The sequence below is a fragment of the Hippocampus zosterae genome, chromosome 9 (genome assembly GCF_025434085.1).
Source record: "Hippocampus zosterae strain Florida chromosome 9, ASM2543408v3, whole genome shotgun sequence".
In the NCBI taxonomy this organism is placed as follows: domain Eukaryota; kingdom Metazoa; phylum Chordata; class Actinopteri; order Syngnathiformes; family Syngnathidae; genus Hippocampus; species Hippocampus zosterae.
Genome location: NC_067459.1, coordinates 15,197,477 through 15,217,963, shown reverse-complemented (window position 1 = coordinate 15,217,963; position 20,487 = coordinate 15,197,477). Strand labels below are relative to the sequence as shown.

At 42.1% G+C, this 20,487-nt stretch overlaps 1 protein-coding gene across 11 annotated transcripts in view; it reads right to left on the bottom strand.

The window, feature by feature from the left end:
* The window catches only part of atp2b2 (ATPase plasma membrane Ca2+ transporting 2), a 96,820-nt gene that overhangs the window by 4,665 nt on the left and 71,668 nt on the right, over window positions 1-20,487 (bottom strand). For 7 of the 11 annotated variants that reach the window (XM_052075530.1, XM_052075529.1, XM_052075528.1 and 4 more), the window contains 9 exons: window positions 20,249-20,483; window positions 12,933-13,112; window positions 12,773-12,860; window positions 11,758-11,864; window positions 10,293-10,484; window positions 8,181-8,394; window positions 6,745-6,956; window positions 6,532-6,639; window positions 5,961-6,143 (listed from right to left, as the gene is read on the bottom strand). In XM_052075530.1, coding sequence (XP_051931490.1) covers window positions 5,961-6,143; window positions 6,532-6,639; window positions 6,745-6,956; window positions 8,181-8,394; window positions 10,293-10,484; window positions 11,758-11,864; window positions 12,773-12,860; window positions 12,933-13,112; window positions 20,249-20,483 — 1,519 coding nt within the window. Of the gene's footprint in view, window positions 1-2,897; window positions 2,948-4,219; window positions 4,413-5,960; window positions 6,144-6,531; window positions 6,640-6,744; window positions 6,957-8,180; window positions 8,395-10,292; window positions 10,485-11,757; window positions 11,865-12,772; window positions 12,861-12,932; window positions 13,113-20,248; window positions 20,484-20,487 lie in introns of those variants that run through there. The other 4 variants (XM_052075532.1, XM_052075537.1, XM_052075536.1 and 1 more) reach the window with 3 other exon arrangements.

Below are 20,487 nucleotides of genomic sequence, written 5' to 3'. Positions count from 1 at the left end.
GTTAGGACTGCACGACTGTCCGTGTTTTATGTTATGTGTTGTGTTTATTATTTTACTTTATGTTAACTGTTTTGTAAAGCGCTTTGTTACAGCTGCCGCTGTTGTGAAAGCGCTATATAAATCAGCATGTATTGTATTGTATTGTATTGTATAAGGGCTCTCTTGGCACCAACTTGAGCCATCTTATATGAATATCTTAAATGCTGGTTTCTTGCAAAAAAAAAAAAAAAGATTCCCCGGTATTTTGCCAAATTTCCTCCAAGTATTGAGTTGATTTGTTGAACAAGTATTTAAAGAGAAACTTTTTGGCATTTTAAAAGCTGCCATTAAAAATCGTGAAATTGCCCAAAGTCCCTTTGTTTTCCCAAGACCAACATGGCGGCTCATCCTTTGTGACATCACGTCCACTTCCTCCATTGGAGCTTGTTAATAGGGAGTTGAGGTGAGTGGATGACGTCTTCGCTGTGCTTTCACAACATTACTAGACACTTCACTCAGGTTGGGGTCGTGCACTAAAGGAAAACTGTGAGGAACGTAACAATCACAAAAAAAAGGAAAAGAAAAACTGAAATAAAGCTACACAAATGCCTGTTATAAGTATACGCTTTTAGTCCAATGTGCTGTATACCTAGAAACAAGCCACGTTAATCAACACAATGCTCACAAAAATAAAACACACACAAAAAAAAGAAAAAGAAAAGAAACACAAAATTAAGAAACGCATGGTCTTCGACCACTACTTTGTATCCCACCGGGCGCCGTTCAGTTTTCAACATAAAACATGATTTGGCTTCTTCTTAGCCCTGCGCTGACTTATCTGCACAATCTAATAATGTATCATTGAATTGTTTTTACAAAGATAAGAATGTTTATTTTTGATTGATACTTTATTCATTTCACATGCATTTGACTCAATTTAAAAATAAAATAAAATAGAATAAACAAATCTGTCCACAGCCTCTTATAAGTGGGGATGTGGCTGTGTTTACAACTGATACATATTCAAACTCATAACACATTAAATGGCACACACTTGCCACCATCTGCAACGCCTCTGATTATCCCCGCCCCCCAAAACATACATACAATCAAAAGTGAGCTGACACCGGTGGGATACAATTTTGGAGAATATAACATGCAAGTCGGAGGAACTCTGGTGGACAAGGTCAGTAAGGAGGAAGGAGGTTAGATCTCAGCCATCCAATCAGGTGCTCTAAAAACAGACAAACACACAAAAAGTACCAGAGCCAACTCCGCCGGCTCAGCATCCACACTCTCTGCGTGGGACACACAAATAGAGCACAGGGTGGTCCCAAACAAGAGGAAGGCGGGGATGGGTTGCGCACATACACAAGCAGTGCGGGAGTCGACGACTCACAACAACACAAGACAGAACACGCGTGTTGTGAGACAATGAGCAAACGCCGTCACGTAGGCTTGACGACAACAGGAAGTCAACGCAACCGACATGCAACGAGACAACGAGTATCAAAATTTGACACAAAACACATGGATGGAAAGAATACTTAATGTAATATTTTTTTTGTTTTATTATATCAGGTCTAGTGGCCTCAACGCCATGCATGGATTGGTAAACATTCAAGTAAGAGCATTAGATATTTAATCAGTCTATTGAGGCCATTTAATGAAGAATGGCTTAATGATATAAAATGAGTCGATTTTTATTGCAGATTATTTTCCTTCAATATTTCTGTTCAGTTTTTAAATAAGATACTGTATAATAATAAAGATAGTATAGTAATAGATTAATAGCTCAATTTAATGGACAAGCATTTTTTTTGTTTATACGTTTAAAATATTTCTTACAGTGTACAGTTTACACTTGTGCAAGTCCTAAATGATTATATCCAAAAGTGTTGAATAAAAGTATACATTAAAAAAATATTTAAAAGGTATACATTAAGAAACATCAGATTTTGATTATTTAAAATAATTACAAATCTAACAGTGATTTTAGATTATGGAAATATATTTTATAAATACCTGTCACTATTTTATAATTTTGCACACTTCTTTTACGATTCAAAAATATTTATTAAGCTAATGAAAGCATTGACCAGTGAAAGCTATATTCTATGGTTGTAAGTGTCATAAATCAATTTAAATAATGCCAATCAGTCATCAGTTTTGGATCCTACCTCATAAATAGCAGGCGCATTTATTGAGAATATGAAGTCATGTGACAGGATGTCTTGACACGTAATCGATGGAGTGTTCCAAAATAGCAGGAGGTTGAAATTGCCAATTGTCGCTGCGGCTGCCGATGATGTCCTGAATGTGTCTGTAACCATGGCGACATGACACTCAATTACACGACAAGATGAAGCAACAGGAAGGGGATGAATACATTTTATGGTCGCTTCACAGTTACTCTAAAATTGAGAAAATGAGAAGACGAAATTAATGTATGACAAAGGAAGACATTTAGTCGAGTATCATAAAGTAAACCGTCTCCAAGTTTTGATCAATCTGTATCGTGCTCATGCTTTTAGCATATTAGCAATCTTTTTTTCCTTTCTTTTTTTAATGTCACCTATTGACAAAAGTCAGGATTCCTGTCACCAAATACAATGAAACAGAACACTCCGTTGTTCCTTAAACCGGTACCATCGGAAGAATCATCTCAAAGCTAACATTTTTAGCATGCTAGCATTATTTTTATTTTTTTGCCACCTATTGAGAGTGAAATAAGACCAAAATCCTGAAATGAAGCAAACCTCTGCAGCTCATATTTGAATGTTTACCATCGGTGGAATTAGTTTGAGTTAGCGTCAAACGGGTCGGATGCTGGTGGTGAAGGTTAGAGGTCGAGTGGTGGTGGTGGGGGGGATTGTTGGTTTTACGGAAATATGAGCAGAGGGAGACAAACTCACAACCTGAAATGTCACGCCGTGGGTATCACCCTTAGTCCCGCGCTCCTAGCACTCTGAGGAAACAGACAACACATCGACCAATGAGAGGACATTACACCCGAGCATGGGAGGAGATTTGAAATCCAGCGTGAATAGCAACAAGACAGAAATACGCAAACAAAAAAGCAGAAACGAGGCAGAAAATTAAAGAGAACGCTTCAGAGACTCCAACCCCTCTCAAAAGCTCTCTGATTGGTTTCAAGGGATTCATAGAGTGGAACCTCCAAAGTGGAAGACTGAAATTATTTCATTGTAAAACAATTTTATCTGCCATACAAGCGTAAAGGGAACGGTACAACTAAAATACAGCAAAATTATTGGACCTTTGAAGAATTGACAGAGTTCATGTTTTTGGGCCAGTTGTTCAACAAATGTAATCTGCATCGAAAAGATCGGGATTTGGAAAATTACCAAATCTGGATTACCAGTGCTTTAAATGGGACAACATATCACAAGGTGGGCGACCAGCAATGTTCAGAACAACGGGTAGAAGAGCCAAAATGGCGCCACTTGTGTGTGTGTGTGTGTGTGTGTGTTTTTTGTAAACATCCACTCCTTTTTATGATTTCTGTTACGGACACTCATCTGAGCAGCAACACGTAATTATTATTTTCAAGAGCATTTTTGACTTCTCTTCCCCTTCAATACATTGCCATGGTATCGAATCAAGCCTCTGGAATGGCACATCCTCAAAATCAGGTGACTCGTACTCAGGTGCAAGCCAAGTTGTACAGAATAGAGACCACACAATTCAAATGCAGGCAAGAAATTTGACATCCTGCAAGTCTCGAACGGGTATTGACCTTCATCAGGCCGAGCTCTGGCTTCATAATGGAGAGACCGACATCCCGGCGAGTGGTCTCTAAAGCGTTCCAACTGTCTCTCTTCAACAGCCATCGAGCTCATCAGTCTCTCCTCCTCGTCCTCCCCAGTGGCCCATCCCAGAAGCAAAACCTACGTTCCCTCTTCAAGTGAGTCCAACTTGGGTTGACGCAGTAGCTAGCTATTTTCGGCCCTGTAAATTTAGCAGTACAAATGACCTCGTCAACCTCAGCTGCTTTCGTTTATTAGCTCAACAGCAGAGTGCTGGCATTCTGCCCTTTAATCAATCATCGCTTCTACATCGATTTTTGGCTACAATCTGCTCAATGATTTATAGAAATCTAGCACTTTGTTTGTACGTGTTCAACCCTGGAGGCTCCGCTCAGATTTTAGCAAAGAAAAAGGGGGCTGATATCCCTGAAGGCGAGCAGACATACAAGCAGACTGACAGAGTTCTGACTCACGGCCAGTAGACGGAGCAGCAGCAGCAGCAGCAGCAGCGCTTGTAGGAGAGGAAAGGGCATTGGACAAGGACACATGACTAGGACTAGAAACATTGGTTACATCCTGGTTCTGGCTGGTGGTGGACGATTGGCGTCTTAGAGCTCCCGCCCCCTGAAAGGAGGTGCCGCTCTTGAAGGTGTTGACTACTTCAATCTGCGGGGAGGAAAGAGCGGGACAGGAGAGGACAAATGGCGGCGCGGGGTGAGCGCGGCGAGTCCAGCGATCACAACATAGCACGACATGTCCCGATTGTGGGGCGAGACGAGGCTGAAGGTCAAAGGTATTGCATCACCTCGGCAAAATACTTTTCTGGCCACTCTCGTTGAAAAGGGGTCTGGCTTGGAGATTCCCTGCCTGACCTCCAATACGAACATACATTTGTAATAATTACAACATCTATAAGGATTTGATTTATCAACCAGAAAATTATTATTCTTTTTTAATATATACTGTATATATATAACCAATTTAAGGAACCTAAACTGAAAGGCTATAGGATGCTACAACCACAAGACAGTTAGCGTCACGTAATGTTAGGCGTCACTAATGATGTCATTTCATTTGATTCGCTATCATTTATCATTATTATATATTATCCTATTAGTATTGGAGGTAACATGTTTCAAACATAATAAATTGTTACATTAATGTAATAATTAAAAAAAAATGTTTTGATTCGTTTTGTAGTGGTCCACTTGCCCGATTTGTGTGTAGGCAGCGTGTGCTCAGTTCCCACTCAGTAAAAGTGTGATTGTGATTGTTTGTTTGTCTCTACATGTGCCCTGCGATTGACGGCGACCAGTTCAGGGTAGTCCGCCTTTCGCCCGAAGTTGGCTGACATACAGTTCAGCACCCCGTGCCCTTGAACTGTTGAAAATGGAAGAATGGAACACTGCTCCAAAAGTATTCAATTAAATAATTAGGGGAAACAAGTTTGGGATCAATAAAAAGTGCCTTTTAAATGTTATTTTTGAAATTCTAAAAAAAAAAAAAAAAAATCAGGTGGAACCTATAAAAAGTGTATAGTCGGGATTTTAGTCCAAAAAGTCAACCTTAGTGGGCGTATATTCTTCTGCTTCTCCGTGGCTTGTGTTTCTGTTTAAATCTCACCTTCATGCATGGTTTGACCATACTGTGATTTTTAATTTTTTTTAAATTAGGTTTTTTTTTTAATGTCACACATTTCATGTCAGTGTTAAACTCTTCAATCCTGACAGACTTCCTTACCAAACTGTAATTATAATTTGCAAAAAAGGAAAAAAAAAAAACCCCAACAAGAATGCACAATTCAATTAATTGAATATGTGGATACAGGTGTACATTTTGATCTTTTTTTTTTGGTTGTAATTGTCTTTATGAAGCCCTGCCGGATATCGACCCGTGTTACCATTCCGATGTGATAGTTTCAGCCTGGACCATCAGCGACACACAGAGTGAGATGAAACCACTGAGTACACAACAATCAGGCTGTCTTGAATATCACAGTGATCAGGTCTGCAGAGCTCGAGGTCCAAAGACCATCTTCTTGGGGGTGGGGTCCACCAGGCCCATCACCTCCAAACCCCGAGTGAGAGCCACATCTCTGTGAACTTAACTCATCTTGAGAGCAAAAATTTACCGTTACGGCGTCACAAACATTGAGCGTGATTTCGACTTTGCAGGTGACGTCACGTCGCTTAAAATTACGAGTGAGCGCCCCACCTGAGTCTGAATGCGGTTGAGTCCCCTGAACCAGAGGATCTGGCCTCTCCTCAGCTCTCTCTCCGCGTGGTCGATCTCCTCGTTCTCCTCGTTTACATCCTCCTCGGGGAGTTCGTCCTTTTGGCTGAGCTGGCCGGCCCGCCGCAGGAAGCGCAGCTTGCTGTTGGGTATTGTGGCGATCACCTGAGAGCCGCAGAGAGGGGAAGGTTTACATTGTGTACGTACGAGTGAGTGTGGAAATGCGATTTATAAACGGGATGCGGTTGATAAATGACATCCACAGTTAGTAATTTTTTTTTTAGAATTAAAAAAAAAAATTTCAAGATAAAAACATACTCACATAAGAGGGATGACATATTTTCTTCTGAATGGAGTCCCACCCATCCCCCCCCTAGATTATTATATCAATATTAAAGTTGGAATTCCATCAGCGTGTTATTTTCCCTTTTTATCCCTTTTTTTTCAGCAGCTAGACTCAATGTACGCTAAATTTTGGAAATGAGCTCTGTTATGGATCGGCGCGCTCAGAAGTGAAGTGAAGCGTAGAAATTGTGACGGGTTCATTCATTACCTGCCCCCACACGAGCTCCCCCAAGCCGAGGAAAACGCACCACATCCACTTCTCCAGGTCCAGAGGTTGACAGCTGAACGGCTTCCCCCCAAACTGTACAATTATTACCTAAACAGACGCAAACAGAAATCAAAATAACAAGGACACAAAAGAGCATGTTTAGTATGAGACCAATTTTAGTCAAATTCACGTTGTCCAAAAACTGGTTTTGACCTGCACAGCGAAGGTGCCAAAAACGATAGAGCAGAAGATGGGGTTCTTAAAGATGCCCTCGAAAACGTTGCGCTCGCCGTGTATCTTGCGGGCGTTGATCTCATTAAAGAGTTGCATCATGACGAAGGTGTTGAAGATGATGGTGTAGTGCTCGGAGGGGGGCGCGTGGAGGGGGGCGTTGCGGCCGCTGTCAATGTCGAAGATCTGCTCACCTGTGGAGGAGAGTCAACTGTGAAGTCATGTTACTATATGCACACAAACATATGAGACCACCTTATCTTACACAGTATATCAATATTCCCTTTTCGCGGGGATGTTCACAGCACTCTTCTCTGTAGTATGTAAAACTTAGAAGGCATCTTTATTTTCACTTTACACAAACCTCAAGAGCTCGGTTTTCCAACCAATCACCGAGCTAAGATTTAGTTGCATGAGCACCGTTTCTGAAAATCCCATCTGTCCATCAGCCACTGGACCATGCAAAAACGCAATCTTAGTATGGAGCACTGGCCCTTTTTCTCACTGCATTTCTTGCTTTCTGCACACACTGCTACGGTGGGAACTTAATTGTATGTTGCAATGCGGCAGTGAGCCCATTTCACACGGCTGTCACTCAGTGTGAAAGATCGAGCGGCGGTGCACTGAGACTTTTGTCGCTGGTTTAGACGAGATGTTTGACGGCACCTGGATAAAATGGCTTTCATTGTACATTCCAAGTAAAGCCCCGGCTTTGCTCATTTTAAGGAGAAGGATTCGAGCAGCACGATAAAAATAAAAAAAAACTGCGTTGAGGTAGTCTGAGCAGGGAGCTGTGTCTTAAACATAGCACACAATGTCATCTCTTGCGTGTACCAAATTATGGGACACGGAGACGCCGCATTTATTAGGCTTCCGCTATGATTCTTATGCCGTTAGTTGCACACACAAAAAAAGGCAGCCAAAATAGCTGTGCCAGCTCTTCTCCTAATGTAGGGGTGTCAAACTCATTTTTGTCGCGGGCCACATTATAATTACGGTTTGCCTTGGAGGGTTATGAATTTTGGGAAACCATATAAATGTTTAATCACCTCTACATATTACATACACAGCGCACAACAAATTGATGAATAACTCGTTTTACAATCAGAAGTCAAGAAGACTGTTATTGTGGATTACATATGGCCATTTGAAATTATGGTTCAGACTTTTGCAAGCATCATGAAACTTGACACGCTTGATTTGCTTTCGCGGGCCACTTAAAATGGTGGGGCGGACTAGATCTGGCCCCCGGGCTTTGACTTTGACACCTGTGTCCTAATGGAAAGGCTTGTTTGACATTATGGTGCCACCGCAGACATCCTCTAGCCGCACCGCGCAGCAACACTCCACTTATAGAATGAAAGTGCTCGTCAATGGTACGCTGCTAAGCGCAGAGTGAAAAGGGCTCTAGTCCATACCGACGAAGAGGAGGAGAAAGATGATGATGAGCTGATAGACGGCGTGTCCCAGAATGTTCTTGGTCATGGTGCTGGAGATGAGAGGCTTGTTGCGTCCGTACGACTTCCTCTTGAGCAGGGACTCCGTGGGTGGCTCGGTGGCCAGGGCCAGCGAGGCGAGCGAGTCCATGATCAGGTTGACCCAAAGCATCTGCACGGCTTTCAGCGGGGAGTCCTGAGTAGCGCAACATGCACTTAAAACCACAGACACAAACATGCTCACCCAGGCTGCCTTATCATCATGCTGTCTATTTATTTATTTTTTTTAAATGGTTATTTTCATGCCGCTTCACCAAGTCTAGACGTTATTATTTGAGCTTATGCAGCAGCCTGTGATACATTTCAGTAACAGATTCTTATGAAAATAAAATTTGATACCGTATTATATTCACACTAAAAGGCGTACTGGATTATGAGGCGCACCTTCAATGAATGGCCTATTTTGTAATTTTTATCATCCATTGGAATCTATAATGCAACCAATAGATGGCAATAAGATCAAGTAAACACCAACAGAACGATCAGATGTCAGTAAAACTTATTTCATAAAGCAGCAACACAGTTCACTTAACCAACGGCAAGTTATAACATTGACTCGTTAACATTGAACTCTCTTGCCGCTGCTCTATTTCCGTGTTCAACTGCGTAACCGATAGCCTTAAGTTCGAACTCTGCGTTGTCAGCATGTCTCGAGCAAGGACCCATTTGGGGGTCAAAATATTACCGTAATGACCATACAACAAGGCGCATCGGATTTTAGGGCGCAAGGTGAGCTTTGAAGAAAATGGAAGGATTTTCGGTGAGCCTTTTAGTGCGGGAAAAAAAACGGGATTTTGGAGGAAAGAAATTCATAATTTTGTAACAAGTTTATTTTTTGAGGATAAAGGATCGCGTTTTTTTGTTTTTTTTGGAGAAAGTAGAGTGCTGAAAGGAGGATAGATTTTTCACAAGTCACAATATTGCAGACACAAAATCATACGTTTTAGAACAGATGCATCTGTGAAAATGAAATGTGTATTTTAAAGAAAAATAAAATCACAACACACTGATTCTTAGTCAAATATTTATCTTAACCTTATGGATAATAAAGTGTATTGTTTGGAGTTTGTAGGAGAAACAGTCATCCCACAAGAAGTTTTATTTTTTTGATGATAAAATTTAGATTTTTATGTACGATGTTTGGGGCTGGGGGGTTCTTTCCCTGAGAATACAGATGGTATCAAAAATAGATTAAATAACGTGGTGGAAAACTGCACTATGGCACAGCGAGAGGTCTTATTCGGCTACATCAGGGGTGGGCAATTATTTTCCCGGGGGGGCCAAATGAGAAGCAGTAAATATTGGGGAGGGCCGGGCCAAAAGTTAGAAATAGAAATAGAAAATAAAGAAGATAGCACAATGTCTGTGTATGCCAGTAATAATGTAACATTCTCCCCCACCATCACACTCAGCACCGGTTCTCCTCTAGGATGTGTACTGAGCCTCCTGTTGTTCACGCTCTACACATTTGACTGCTCTCCGACTCTTATTAGCGGTCCAGTTTGCGGAAGGTTTTGAACATGATAACAATCAAACCATTCTAGGAAATGTTCATTTACTCGCGCCACAAGCAATTCACTCTGAGCATGGAAATTGGCAGAATCGGACTGAGTAAGAATCACCTCCTTGTTTTTCAAAGTCTCGTAGATTTTAGTCTTTCCGACTCCAGGCGTCTCCTGAATGTTTCGTACTTTGTTTCCCGCTCCGTTTAATCAGATACATATCACTTTCCCTTCCATGGTCATTACTCTCTCCCTCTTTCTTCATCTTCCCCTCCCTGTGCTCTGGAACTTGAAGTAACTGCGCCAATTGTTGTTGAAATACCTGTCATTACAAGTCCAAACAAAATGAATACAATCAAACCTTAATTGTGCACCAATCTTCGGCGGGCCGGATTAAAAAGACCAACAGGCCGGATTCGGCCCGCGGGCCGTAGTTTTCCCACCCCTGCACTTGTCTTGCATGATGATGTAGGCGATACATCATCATGCAAGACAAGTGCGCCTGACTTCATCTCGGCTCATCCGTTCGTACCTGTGTGATGCAGGCGCCCGTGAACGCTACGATGACAGCGACCACGTTGACCGTCAGTTGAAACTGGAGGAACTTAGAGATGCTGTCGTAGACGTTGCGGCCCCACATCACCGCTTTGACGATGCTGCTGAAGTTGTCGTCGGTCAGAATGATGTCGGACGCCTCTTTGGCCACGTCAGTACCGGCGATGCCCTTTGGAAGGAGCATGGGAATAACATTTGAACATTTACATTTATCATAGAGATGTCCAAACTACTAGCCTATTGTATCCCGTCTTTCATTTTTTTTCGTGCTTTGCAGATAATACAAATAAATAGTTTCAACAGCCCCCCAAAAAACAAGAAAATGTTTTCATTTGTTTTTTTTTAAAGAAGGAATATAGCAAAATATAATATTGCACTTAAAAAACATATACCATAGTTATAACACAATTAAATGTAGGATATAAAAAAAAAGACAGTTTTCAATTCACTCTGGTTCAGCTTCTGGTGTGTGCAACTTGGCCACCGGGGGCAGCATTATAAAGTCATGCAGACAAAGATGAAGATGAGCTTCACAAGGACCGCTAAATCGATCAGTCAGCTGCAGTCACATTTTTTTTGGCAGAAGGTAAACAAAATATTGTGAGTAACTATATTGTCGGTATACATGTGCTCCTGCACATATTTCAAATATCCGTTGCTCAAAGCCAACCCCACCACACATATGCTATTTGTTCATCAGTGTTTCCTATTTAATTTGAGGTAAAGACAGATCTAAATGGAAATAATTATTTTTTCAAAGGTTGCTAGCACAAATCCGTGTCGCGGCCCCATTTGTCAATAAATCACATTTAACATCACTTTAAAGATTGCCATTTTACAACAGAAGCAGAGCTGTTTCACCTTAACTGAAAACTGTGAAGAAACAGTTTTTCCAAATTAATACAGCTTTATAAAAACAATACAAAAATGCCCAAGTGGGTCTTGCATCTTCTCCTTATTTCCTGTATGCGACCCACTGAGGAAAAGTGTGCACACACCTGATTTGTGAGCATTTGTGGTGACTTCATACATGTGGAGGAAAAAGTGGGTCATTGCTCAACTGAGTGACGCTTTATTGTCCATAACACTGTACACGAGCAAAATGAGAGGAGAATCGGTACAACTCTTCACAGTGTCACTGTGTTGAATGATGACTGACTTCTCTTTGCTTTTTACTATTTTACTTACCTTACTTTCTGTCAAATTATTACTGTATACGTCTTATGTTCAATAAACAAACAAACAAACAAACAAAACGGATTATGCCACAGACATGATAGTTTGGCAATCTGCTGCAGTGACGGTATGCGTGTCCCACTGTCCACCACTAGGGGAAGCTCATGATCTTTACACCCGCAACCCCGCATATCGCAGAGGTGAAGACGCATCATCTGCAGATGTGGAGTGAGATCTATTTCTTGGAGGTGAATAGTTTTGGTTACCATGGCAAAGCCGACATCAGCCTTTTTCAGGGCGGGCCCATCGTTGGTCCCGTCGCCTGTCACCGCCACCACCTGTCTCTGTTCCACCATGGTGCTGTCAATAATGCCTGTCACAGATAAAGCAACATGTTTGTTTGCAATTTATCCCTCTGTTTGATTGAAGTACGTGTTTTGCAGTGAAAACTCACAAGCCTAAGTGAAATAATTCTCATAAATAGTGCTGGTTTTGGTAGTAATTCCTGTGACAATGAAACAGTGTTTTTTGTTTGTTTGTTTTGTTTTAAAATTAAGACAAAGCAGTGAAAATGTATGAATAGCAATGTTTGTTGGCTCCGAATCTGAAAAGTGGGATTTTTGTGTGTGTGTGTTTTTTTTTAAACAATAGTCTTTTTTCCCCCATAAAATTTTGGAGTATAAAAATGTTGAAATCAGATATTTTGAGAATAAAGTCAGATTAAAATAAATGTGGTCATTAAAAAAACTGTAACAAGATAGGGATATATATATATATATATATAATATGTACAGGTATATAGAATAAAGTCATGTATTTTTAAGGAGGAAAACAGTCTTATTTTAGTGAAAAAAGCTGTACTATTACAAGAATAAAGTCAGCATGGTATTAATGAACTCGTAACGTTAAATAGTGCTGTATTATGTGCCAATGAAACCGTATGGTCAACACGACAGCAAATGTTTTATTTGACTTTAGAGGTGTTTTATAATTAATGTAGAGCAATGAAAATGTATGAGTATAAATGAACTTGGCTAGTTTTTGAAAAAAAAAACATGGTGGGAATGACTTCAGTGTGCGATTTTATTTTTATTGACTGTAACACTGTTTTAAAATCACTGAAGAGCAAAATGAACAAGCTTTTTTTTTTTGCGTGTATTTTTCCAATTGTGCCAAGAAAAAGCATGGTGGACATGGTTACTGCATCTGTCCCTTATTCGCACCATGCCTGTGAATTCCGCCCAGTAACAAGTGATGCGAACAAAACAAATGCATATTTACCTTTAACTAGTGTGTGTTTGTCAGTCGGGGAGGATCTGGCCAGGACACGCAATTTAGGCCAAACCTTATCAATACGCTCTTGCTCCACCTGAACACAAGAGCAGAGGGTGATGTCTTGTTTTTTCAGGGTCAACTCTATCATGCTCAGACAACAGCGTACCTCCCCTTTTTCATTGCGGATCCTCCTGTTGAACTCTTTGCCGTCGATGCAGAGGAAGTCCTCTCCAGGATGGATGATGCCACACTTGATGGCAATGGCTCTTGCCGTGTTGATGTTGTCCCCGGTTACCATGCGCACGGTAATGCCCGCGTGCTGGCACGTCTGAATGGCCTCTGGCACCTACAGAAGTCCACAAGCAACAGATATGTCACTTTGTTTTTTACATGCACAGTAAGGTCACAATTTGTTTGGAATATGATCACATTTAATACGTGTCTTGAACAGTAGTGATCATATGCCAAATTCAACATCGCCCTTGTGTGTGATAGTAGTGGGAATACAAACCCCAATTCCAATGAAGTTGAGATGTCTGTGTAAATTATTCGCAAAAACAGGATATAATGATTGTAGCTTGCAAATCCTTTTCAAGCTATGTTCAACCAAATACGCTACAAAGACAATATATTACTTGTTAAAACTTATGAATGTTATAATTATTTTGCAAATATTCTCTTATTTTGAATTTGATGCCTGCAACATGTTCCAAAAAAATTGGGATGGGACAACAACAGATCAGGAAAGAGGAGGAATTACAAACAAAAACAAAACAAAACTGGCATCATTCATGTTGTCATGTGGGCTCAGGAATGGCTTCCCAGGGCCTCAGCTCATCTGACATGGACTGATCCCAAAGTGGAAAAGTGTGCTGTGGTCTGTGGTCTTTTTGCAAATCATGAATGTTGTGAGAGGAAAAGGACTATTCCGATTGCTATCAGCACACAGTTCAAAACGCCAGCAGTCCAGACCTGTATACCATTGAAGATGTGTAGCACATTATAAAGCGCAAAATATGACAGGACACCCCTGACTGGTGAGCAACTGAAGCTGTACATCAAGCAAGAATGGGAAAGAATTTCACCGCCAAGGCTTCAACAATACTATTCCTAAATGCTTATTGAGTGCTCTTAAAAGGAAGGGTGATGTAACACAGTGGTAAACATGCCCGTGTCCTAGCTTTTATGGGACATGTTGCAGGCGACAAATTCAACATAAGTGAATGTCCCCCCTCCCCACCCCCTGGCCCCCCAAAAAAGAAGAATATTTTTCAGTTTGAACATCAAATGTTGTGTATTCAATTGAACATACCTGTAGGTTCAAAAGGATTTGCAAATATTGTATTGTTTTCATTTACATTTTCTACAACCTGCTTTTGGCAATTACCGATAGTAGCTTTTTGTGGGGTGTCCATTACACTATTCTGAGATTTTCACAGGCAACACAGTCAAGTCAAGTCAAGTCAACAGTATTTATAGAGCACTTTCAAACAGCCATCGCTGCATACAAAGTGCTGTACATGGAGCGATTTAACATATACAATAAACAGTAAGACGAATCAGTAATAAGTAATAAGTAATAAGGCGGTAGAAAGCACCAAGCAGTAAAACCAATAGCAAATCTAAGTCATGCTGAGTCAAACGCCAAAGAATACAAGTGAGTTTTGAGGAGGGCTTTAAAGATGGGCAGCGAGGAGGCTTGCCGAATGTTCAGTGGGAGGTCATTCCAGAGAGATGGACCAGCAACAGAAAAGGCTCGATCCCCTCTGAGCCTCAGTTTAGTTCTTGGTACGTCTAGCAAAGACTGGTCCACAGACCTGAGGCGCCGGGCAGGGGTGTAGGGGCGTATGAGCTCAGAGAGGTAAGGTGGCGCGAGATTATTCAGAGATTTGAAAACAAAGAGGAGGATCTTAAAAATAATTCTAAAATGAATGGGGAGCCAGTGAAGGGATGCCAAAGTAGGAGTTATATGCTCCCTCTTACGAGTACCAGTCAAGAGGCGAGCAGCGGCATTCTGTACCAGCTGAAGGCGCTTGATGGAGGACTGGCTGACTCCAAAGTACAGGGCGTTGCAGTAATCGAGCCGGGATGTGACAAAGGCATGAATTACTGTCTCAAAGTGTTCATGTGAGAGGAGAGGAGAGGTTTTATTTTGGCCAGCTGTCTAAGGTGAAAGAAGCTGGATTTAACAACGGCACCAATTTGCCGATCGAGTTTGAAATCACTGTCCAGTTTAAGTCCCAAGTTTGAGACCGTTGATTTCAGATAAGGAGATAGGGGGCCCAAGTCTACAGGATGGAATGTACAAGGTCCACTGGGGCCAAACAATATCACCTCTGTCTTCTTTTCGTTGAACTTCAAGAAATTTTGTGCCATCCAGGTTTTGATTTCTTCCAGACAGGATAGGAGTGGCCTTAATGAGAAGGTGTCTTTCTTGCTCAGTGGGACATAGATCTGGCAGTCATCTGCATAGCAGTGGAAAGGAATACCATGTTTCCTTAAGATGGAACCCAATGGGAGCAGATACAGCGAGAACAGCAGAGGCCCCAGAATTGAGCCCTGTGGAACACCACATGACAGGGGAGCAGTGCGTGATTCAGAGCAGCCAAGGCTGACACAAAAGGTCCTGTCAGCTAGATAGGACCTAAACCAATCAAGAGCACTCCCGCCAATGCCCACCAAGTGCTGCAAACGAGTCAGCAGAATACTGTGATCCACTGTATCAAATGCTGCAGTTAAGTCCAATAAAACCAGACACACGTGGTCTCCAGAGTCATTTGCCAGGAGGATGTCATTAGAAACGCGTAACAGGGCTGACTCCGTGCTATGCATCGTCTTGAAACCTGACTGGAAGACCTCCAAGATGTTATGTTCATCCAAGAAAAGTTTCAACTGCATGTGCACCACTTTTTCCAGAATTTTGGAAATGAAAGGCAGTTTGGAAATGGGTCTGTAACTTGACAGCTCATCTGGATCAAGACCAGGTTTCTTGATCAAGGGTTGGACCACAGCATGTTTAAACTGTTGGGGAACTACACCAGAAGAAAGGCTGCTGTTGATGATATCCAAGACCGATGCACCAACACTCGGGAGAACCTCCTGAAAGAAGCGTGGGGGAAGAGAGTCGCAAGGGGAGCCAGATGGCTTCGTCTGGCGAACTACATCCTCCAAAAGCGCCAAGGACACAGTATCAAAAGAATTTAGGACAGCTGAACATGGAACATGGACAGAGGGGTCAGATGCGGTATTTGGGACCGGAATCCTAGCTGTAGAGACCTTATCAATAAAGAACTGAAGGAATCTGTTGCACATCTCGGCTGAAGAATCCGAGCAAGTAGGCAGAGGGGGTTTGAGTACAGAATCTATCGTTTTAAATAGTGCACGAGGGTTGTGACGGTTGGCGAGAATAAGGTCCGACAGATATTTTCTTTTGGCCTCTTTTACTGTGAGCTGGTAGATACGCCAGCTGTCTTTCCAAATTTGAGAAGAGACATGCAATTTGTCTCTTTTCCACTTGCGTTCAGCTTTGCGACACTCCTGCCTAGCTGCGCGGGTAATGTCGTTAAACCATGGCTCGGGTTTAGGCTTTGGCAGCACAATTTTTGAAGGAGCCACCAAATCCAGGATGGCCCGGCACGACGAGTCGAACCAAGAGGTGAGTTCCTCTGTGTTAGACGAGGGTACGCAAAGGTTATTAAAGGCATCAGAGAAACGACTAGCAGTGCGAGGGTTAAAAATTCGGCGTTTACAACTAGGAGCGCCAGATTTCACAGCAGCATGCGATAAGACTACGTCAAATAAAACTGCCATGTGATCAGAAATTCCATTTTCAAGGACTTCCAGATTTGACACCGTTATACCATGAGCAAGGACAAGGTCTAAAATATGTCCTTGTTCGTGTGTCGGGCTGGTCACATACTGCACAAAATTAAAAGAGTCGATAAGTCTTAAGAAGTCTTTTGCTAGCGTTTTTTCCGGACAACATACATGGATATTAAAATCCCCCATTAGGAGAATACGATCATATCTCAGCCTGATTTCCGCAAGAAAGCTTGAAAAGTCGCTTAAAAAGTCTTTGTTGTATTTAGGAGGACGGTAAATGACAGCACAAAGCACCGGGAAAACACGACCAACTTCAAAGAAGGTTGCTTCAAAGCTGTTGGCAGATGTGGTGAAAGTGCACCGTTTACATTTGAAATTGTTCTTAAAAATGCTTACCGTACCTCCACCACGTCCTGATGTCCTCGTGTCCTATCCACAGGTCTATTGAAATGCGAATGAGGAAGTCCACGCATTTCTTGTTTATTAAACTTGGATGATCCCCCATGGGGAAATTCTCCTCACGTAACATACCAGAACCATCCATACATAATCCGAACCGTTTTTTCTCACGGGGTCACCCATTGTCATAAATAAAAGTACATAGTGCACAGTACGCAGTGCACACAGTTGGTGCGGCGGGCTCTGCGCTGGCCGTGTGTGATGTCAAACAGCATGGTGGATCCGCTGGGAGATATTATGTATGGAGAGTGATGCACGCGAGAAGCCAGCATGTCCTCTTCTCTGGCAAAGGTCAGTGTGGGCGAGCCGCGCTCTCCAAACCCACACATGTACAAACACAGAGGCGGACCAATGCATATGTTTGACTCGCGAGTCACTTGGGTATTGTTAAGGAATTATTCCGCTAGAAGTAGTAGTAGAACATTGTTGAATTTCATCTTGCTATGAGAACTATTGATACTAGTCTCTCTCCTGAGAATCTGCTGAAGTAGTTAAAACAAAGAATGTACTTTGAAGTTAGAGCCATTTCCCTCTGGTTAATTAACAGCCCCCCAAGGGCTTTTATTGCCTCCACTTCCTCATAAAAGTCCCTGAAGGCTCTCAAGTGCCCTCAAAGAGGAACCCTAATCTCAAGATCTGTGACCAGCAGCAGTGGTCTATACTTTGTCATCATATCAGAATCGAACTTTGCTTGATCTTCCTTATTTCTGCTTTTTATTTGGTTATGGTGTTGTTCCTTCCTGTTGGTTGTGTTTGTTCAGACACTGAAAGAAACAATGTACAAATGCGGTTGAGGGTATTTCCTGCTCAATGTTATTACAATCAACTTTAGTGCCCTCGGCCCCCACCACTTCGGGGGCCCCCCTCCGCGGGACATGTTTTAGAGGAGCTGTTATCTCCGGTATCTTTGTTCCTTTGTTCCTGCCATCGCACCAAATGGGGGGTAGTGGTGGTCTGGTCTCACCTCACCGCTCCTGGCTTCCTTCGGCCACACCGGGTCAGATGACATGTAACTTTCTTTGTTTCGGGATTTGCATGGGAGGCGTACCTCCCAGCCTCTCATTATCATATTGTCTCTATATAATCTCATGAATGTGTTTCTTCGGGGCTTCTGAAAGGACTCTGAACTCTCAGAAGCCCAAATCGATTTGTGTTGCGATAAACGGAAAACGAACGACTTGGTGTTGTGTCTTTATTCCACTTTGCAGAGGTATAAAAGGACTTGTGTCCTAGGAGAGCGAGAAGCAAACGAAAAGCTGACTCTCCTCAACAGTATGTTCCACATACTTTTGCTTTATTTGTTTTCCCTTTCTTCAAACGAGAAACTCTTGATTCCAAATGGCGAGAAAAACAACAGATCAATCGTAGCAAAAAAAAAAAAAATGAAGGATGGCTTGCAATCTGACTTTCAGCATCGTTATTTGAACGACGGAACAATCTTAATCACCATTTTAAAACTGTCAACAGTAAGGCTATGAGCGCCTTACCGTGTTTTTCCCTTGACGCGCAATCAAAATAGGAAGGGGGTACTGACACAGTCAACATTTTGGCAATGGAGCGACGGATTGTATTGTATAGTGACAAGAAAAAGCCCTCCAAATAAATGCTACATCGCCATGCATCAAAGGAAACCTTTTTTGTCCAAATATGGTCAATTCCAATTTTTTTCCCACAATATGACACTGTTGGGTTTGATGTCACATTGTCTATTAGTTCTACACATCATTACCCGATTTTAAAAAGTTGGAAATGGCTTGAGAACAAATCTATTATTTTTCTTGCGGTTGAACTTTGAGGCGTGATGTAAAACTGCTGCCTTGTCTCGCACTTTGTTGTCTCAAGAGTGAAGGTGTGGATTTTTTTGTTTTTAAGACATGAACTTGTTACCCCGGGTAAAATAATTTTCAGTCAGACTGTTTTGTGATTTTAAAAAATGCTGGCAGATTCATTTCTGCGTATTCCACTGCTTGGTCAGCTCATTGTTTCATTAGTTGCATCACACATTGCTCTAAGTCCTTAGAAAAATAGTTTGGAAGAAGATGATGTAACGAAATATTTCAAAGGCTTTTTGTTTGGTTGTGAGCTTTGATCTGGATGACTGACGCTGGCACTTGTTTCTTATTAGGGGTGTGGAGAGAAAAAAAATCTGAATTTTTAAGATTCAATAAATCGATGTCAAAGTTCCGAATCGATTTTCAGGTTTTTTTCAAAAAGCAAAGGTGAAGCTACCACTTTCTCCCAACAGATGGCAGCGCGGAGTCAATTTCTTGTGGTAAGTCAGCGAGCTTCAGCATTCAGTAGCGTCATACTACGTCATCAAATGAGCCAGTGACTGAGCCGGAGCAAAACAGATGATCCAGACCGGCACCAAAATGTAAACGGTTGCCCCTTAAATTATAAATGGTGTTAATTGGCATACAGTTGAATGAAATATTGTGCTTAAACTAAATGTACCCTGTTACATGAAAGCAATTTTCTTCTCAAAGTGCAAAACATCCACGTTTCAGTGGTCCCAAAAATTCTCGAAATAGTCATCATTGGACATTTGTGGATCGGTGCGTAGTTGTGTAATACCGCTCAAAATTATCAAAAAGATGCTGTGTCTAAAAATCTCCACAAGAACGTCCTTGGGAGAATCTCAATTGTCCAGCGCATTCATTTCAAAAGAGGCACAAGGGCAAGGTTTCTCATCTTGATGTTTGTGGTGACATCTTTTCGCATCTTTTGTCGCAGCTGTCTTGAGAACATCGCATCCGTACACCCAGCTCATCTTTTTCTTCGGTATTGTATAATTCCCTTTTATATCCGAGAAGCCAAGCAACCCTGATGATAGCAGCTTCAAAGGAGGTTGCGAGTCAACGGCGTCAAAGGATAGTGCGAGTGAACCGTAACCATAGTAACTGAAATACACCACTACAGTAACTAGTGTGAGAGGGAGACGGCGATAATTGTGCAGATCAAGGAAATATATCATTTAGGTAAATCGATTATTCAAATAAACATTAGGTGCAGCCATTAAAAAAAACAATACAAGCAGTGTTTTCCTCACTTTTGATGTTTTTGTTTTTTGTTTTCCTATGGAAGACAGCCAAAATGGTTCCTTGCGTATTTAAGACCACCCCGAGCAGAACATCCGGAATAGAGCAACAACAACAAAGTGACCCGGTAGCTTCCCACCAACGCATCCCAACCTCAACCCACCTCTGGCCTGACGGGATCTTCGATCCCGACGACGCAAATAGCCGTGAGGTCGCTGAGGATGTTGTTTTCGTCATCCCAGTCAGGCTCAGGGTCACCAGGGAAATCGCGGTACGCCACACAGATGGTCCTCAGGCCGTCGGAGGCCATAGGCTCGATCACCTTCTTCACCATCTCGTCCTTGTCCCGCGGACGGAAAACCCGCGGCTCGCCCACCTCGCTGAGAATGTGGTTGCATCTGT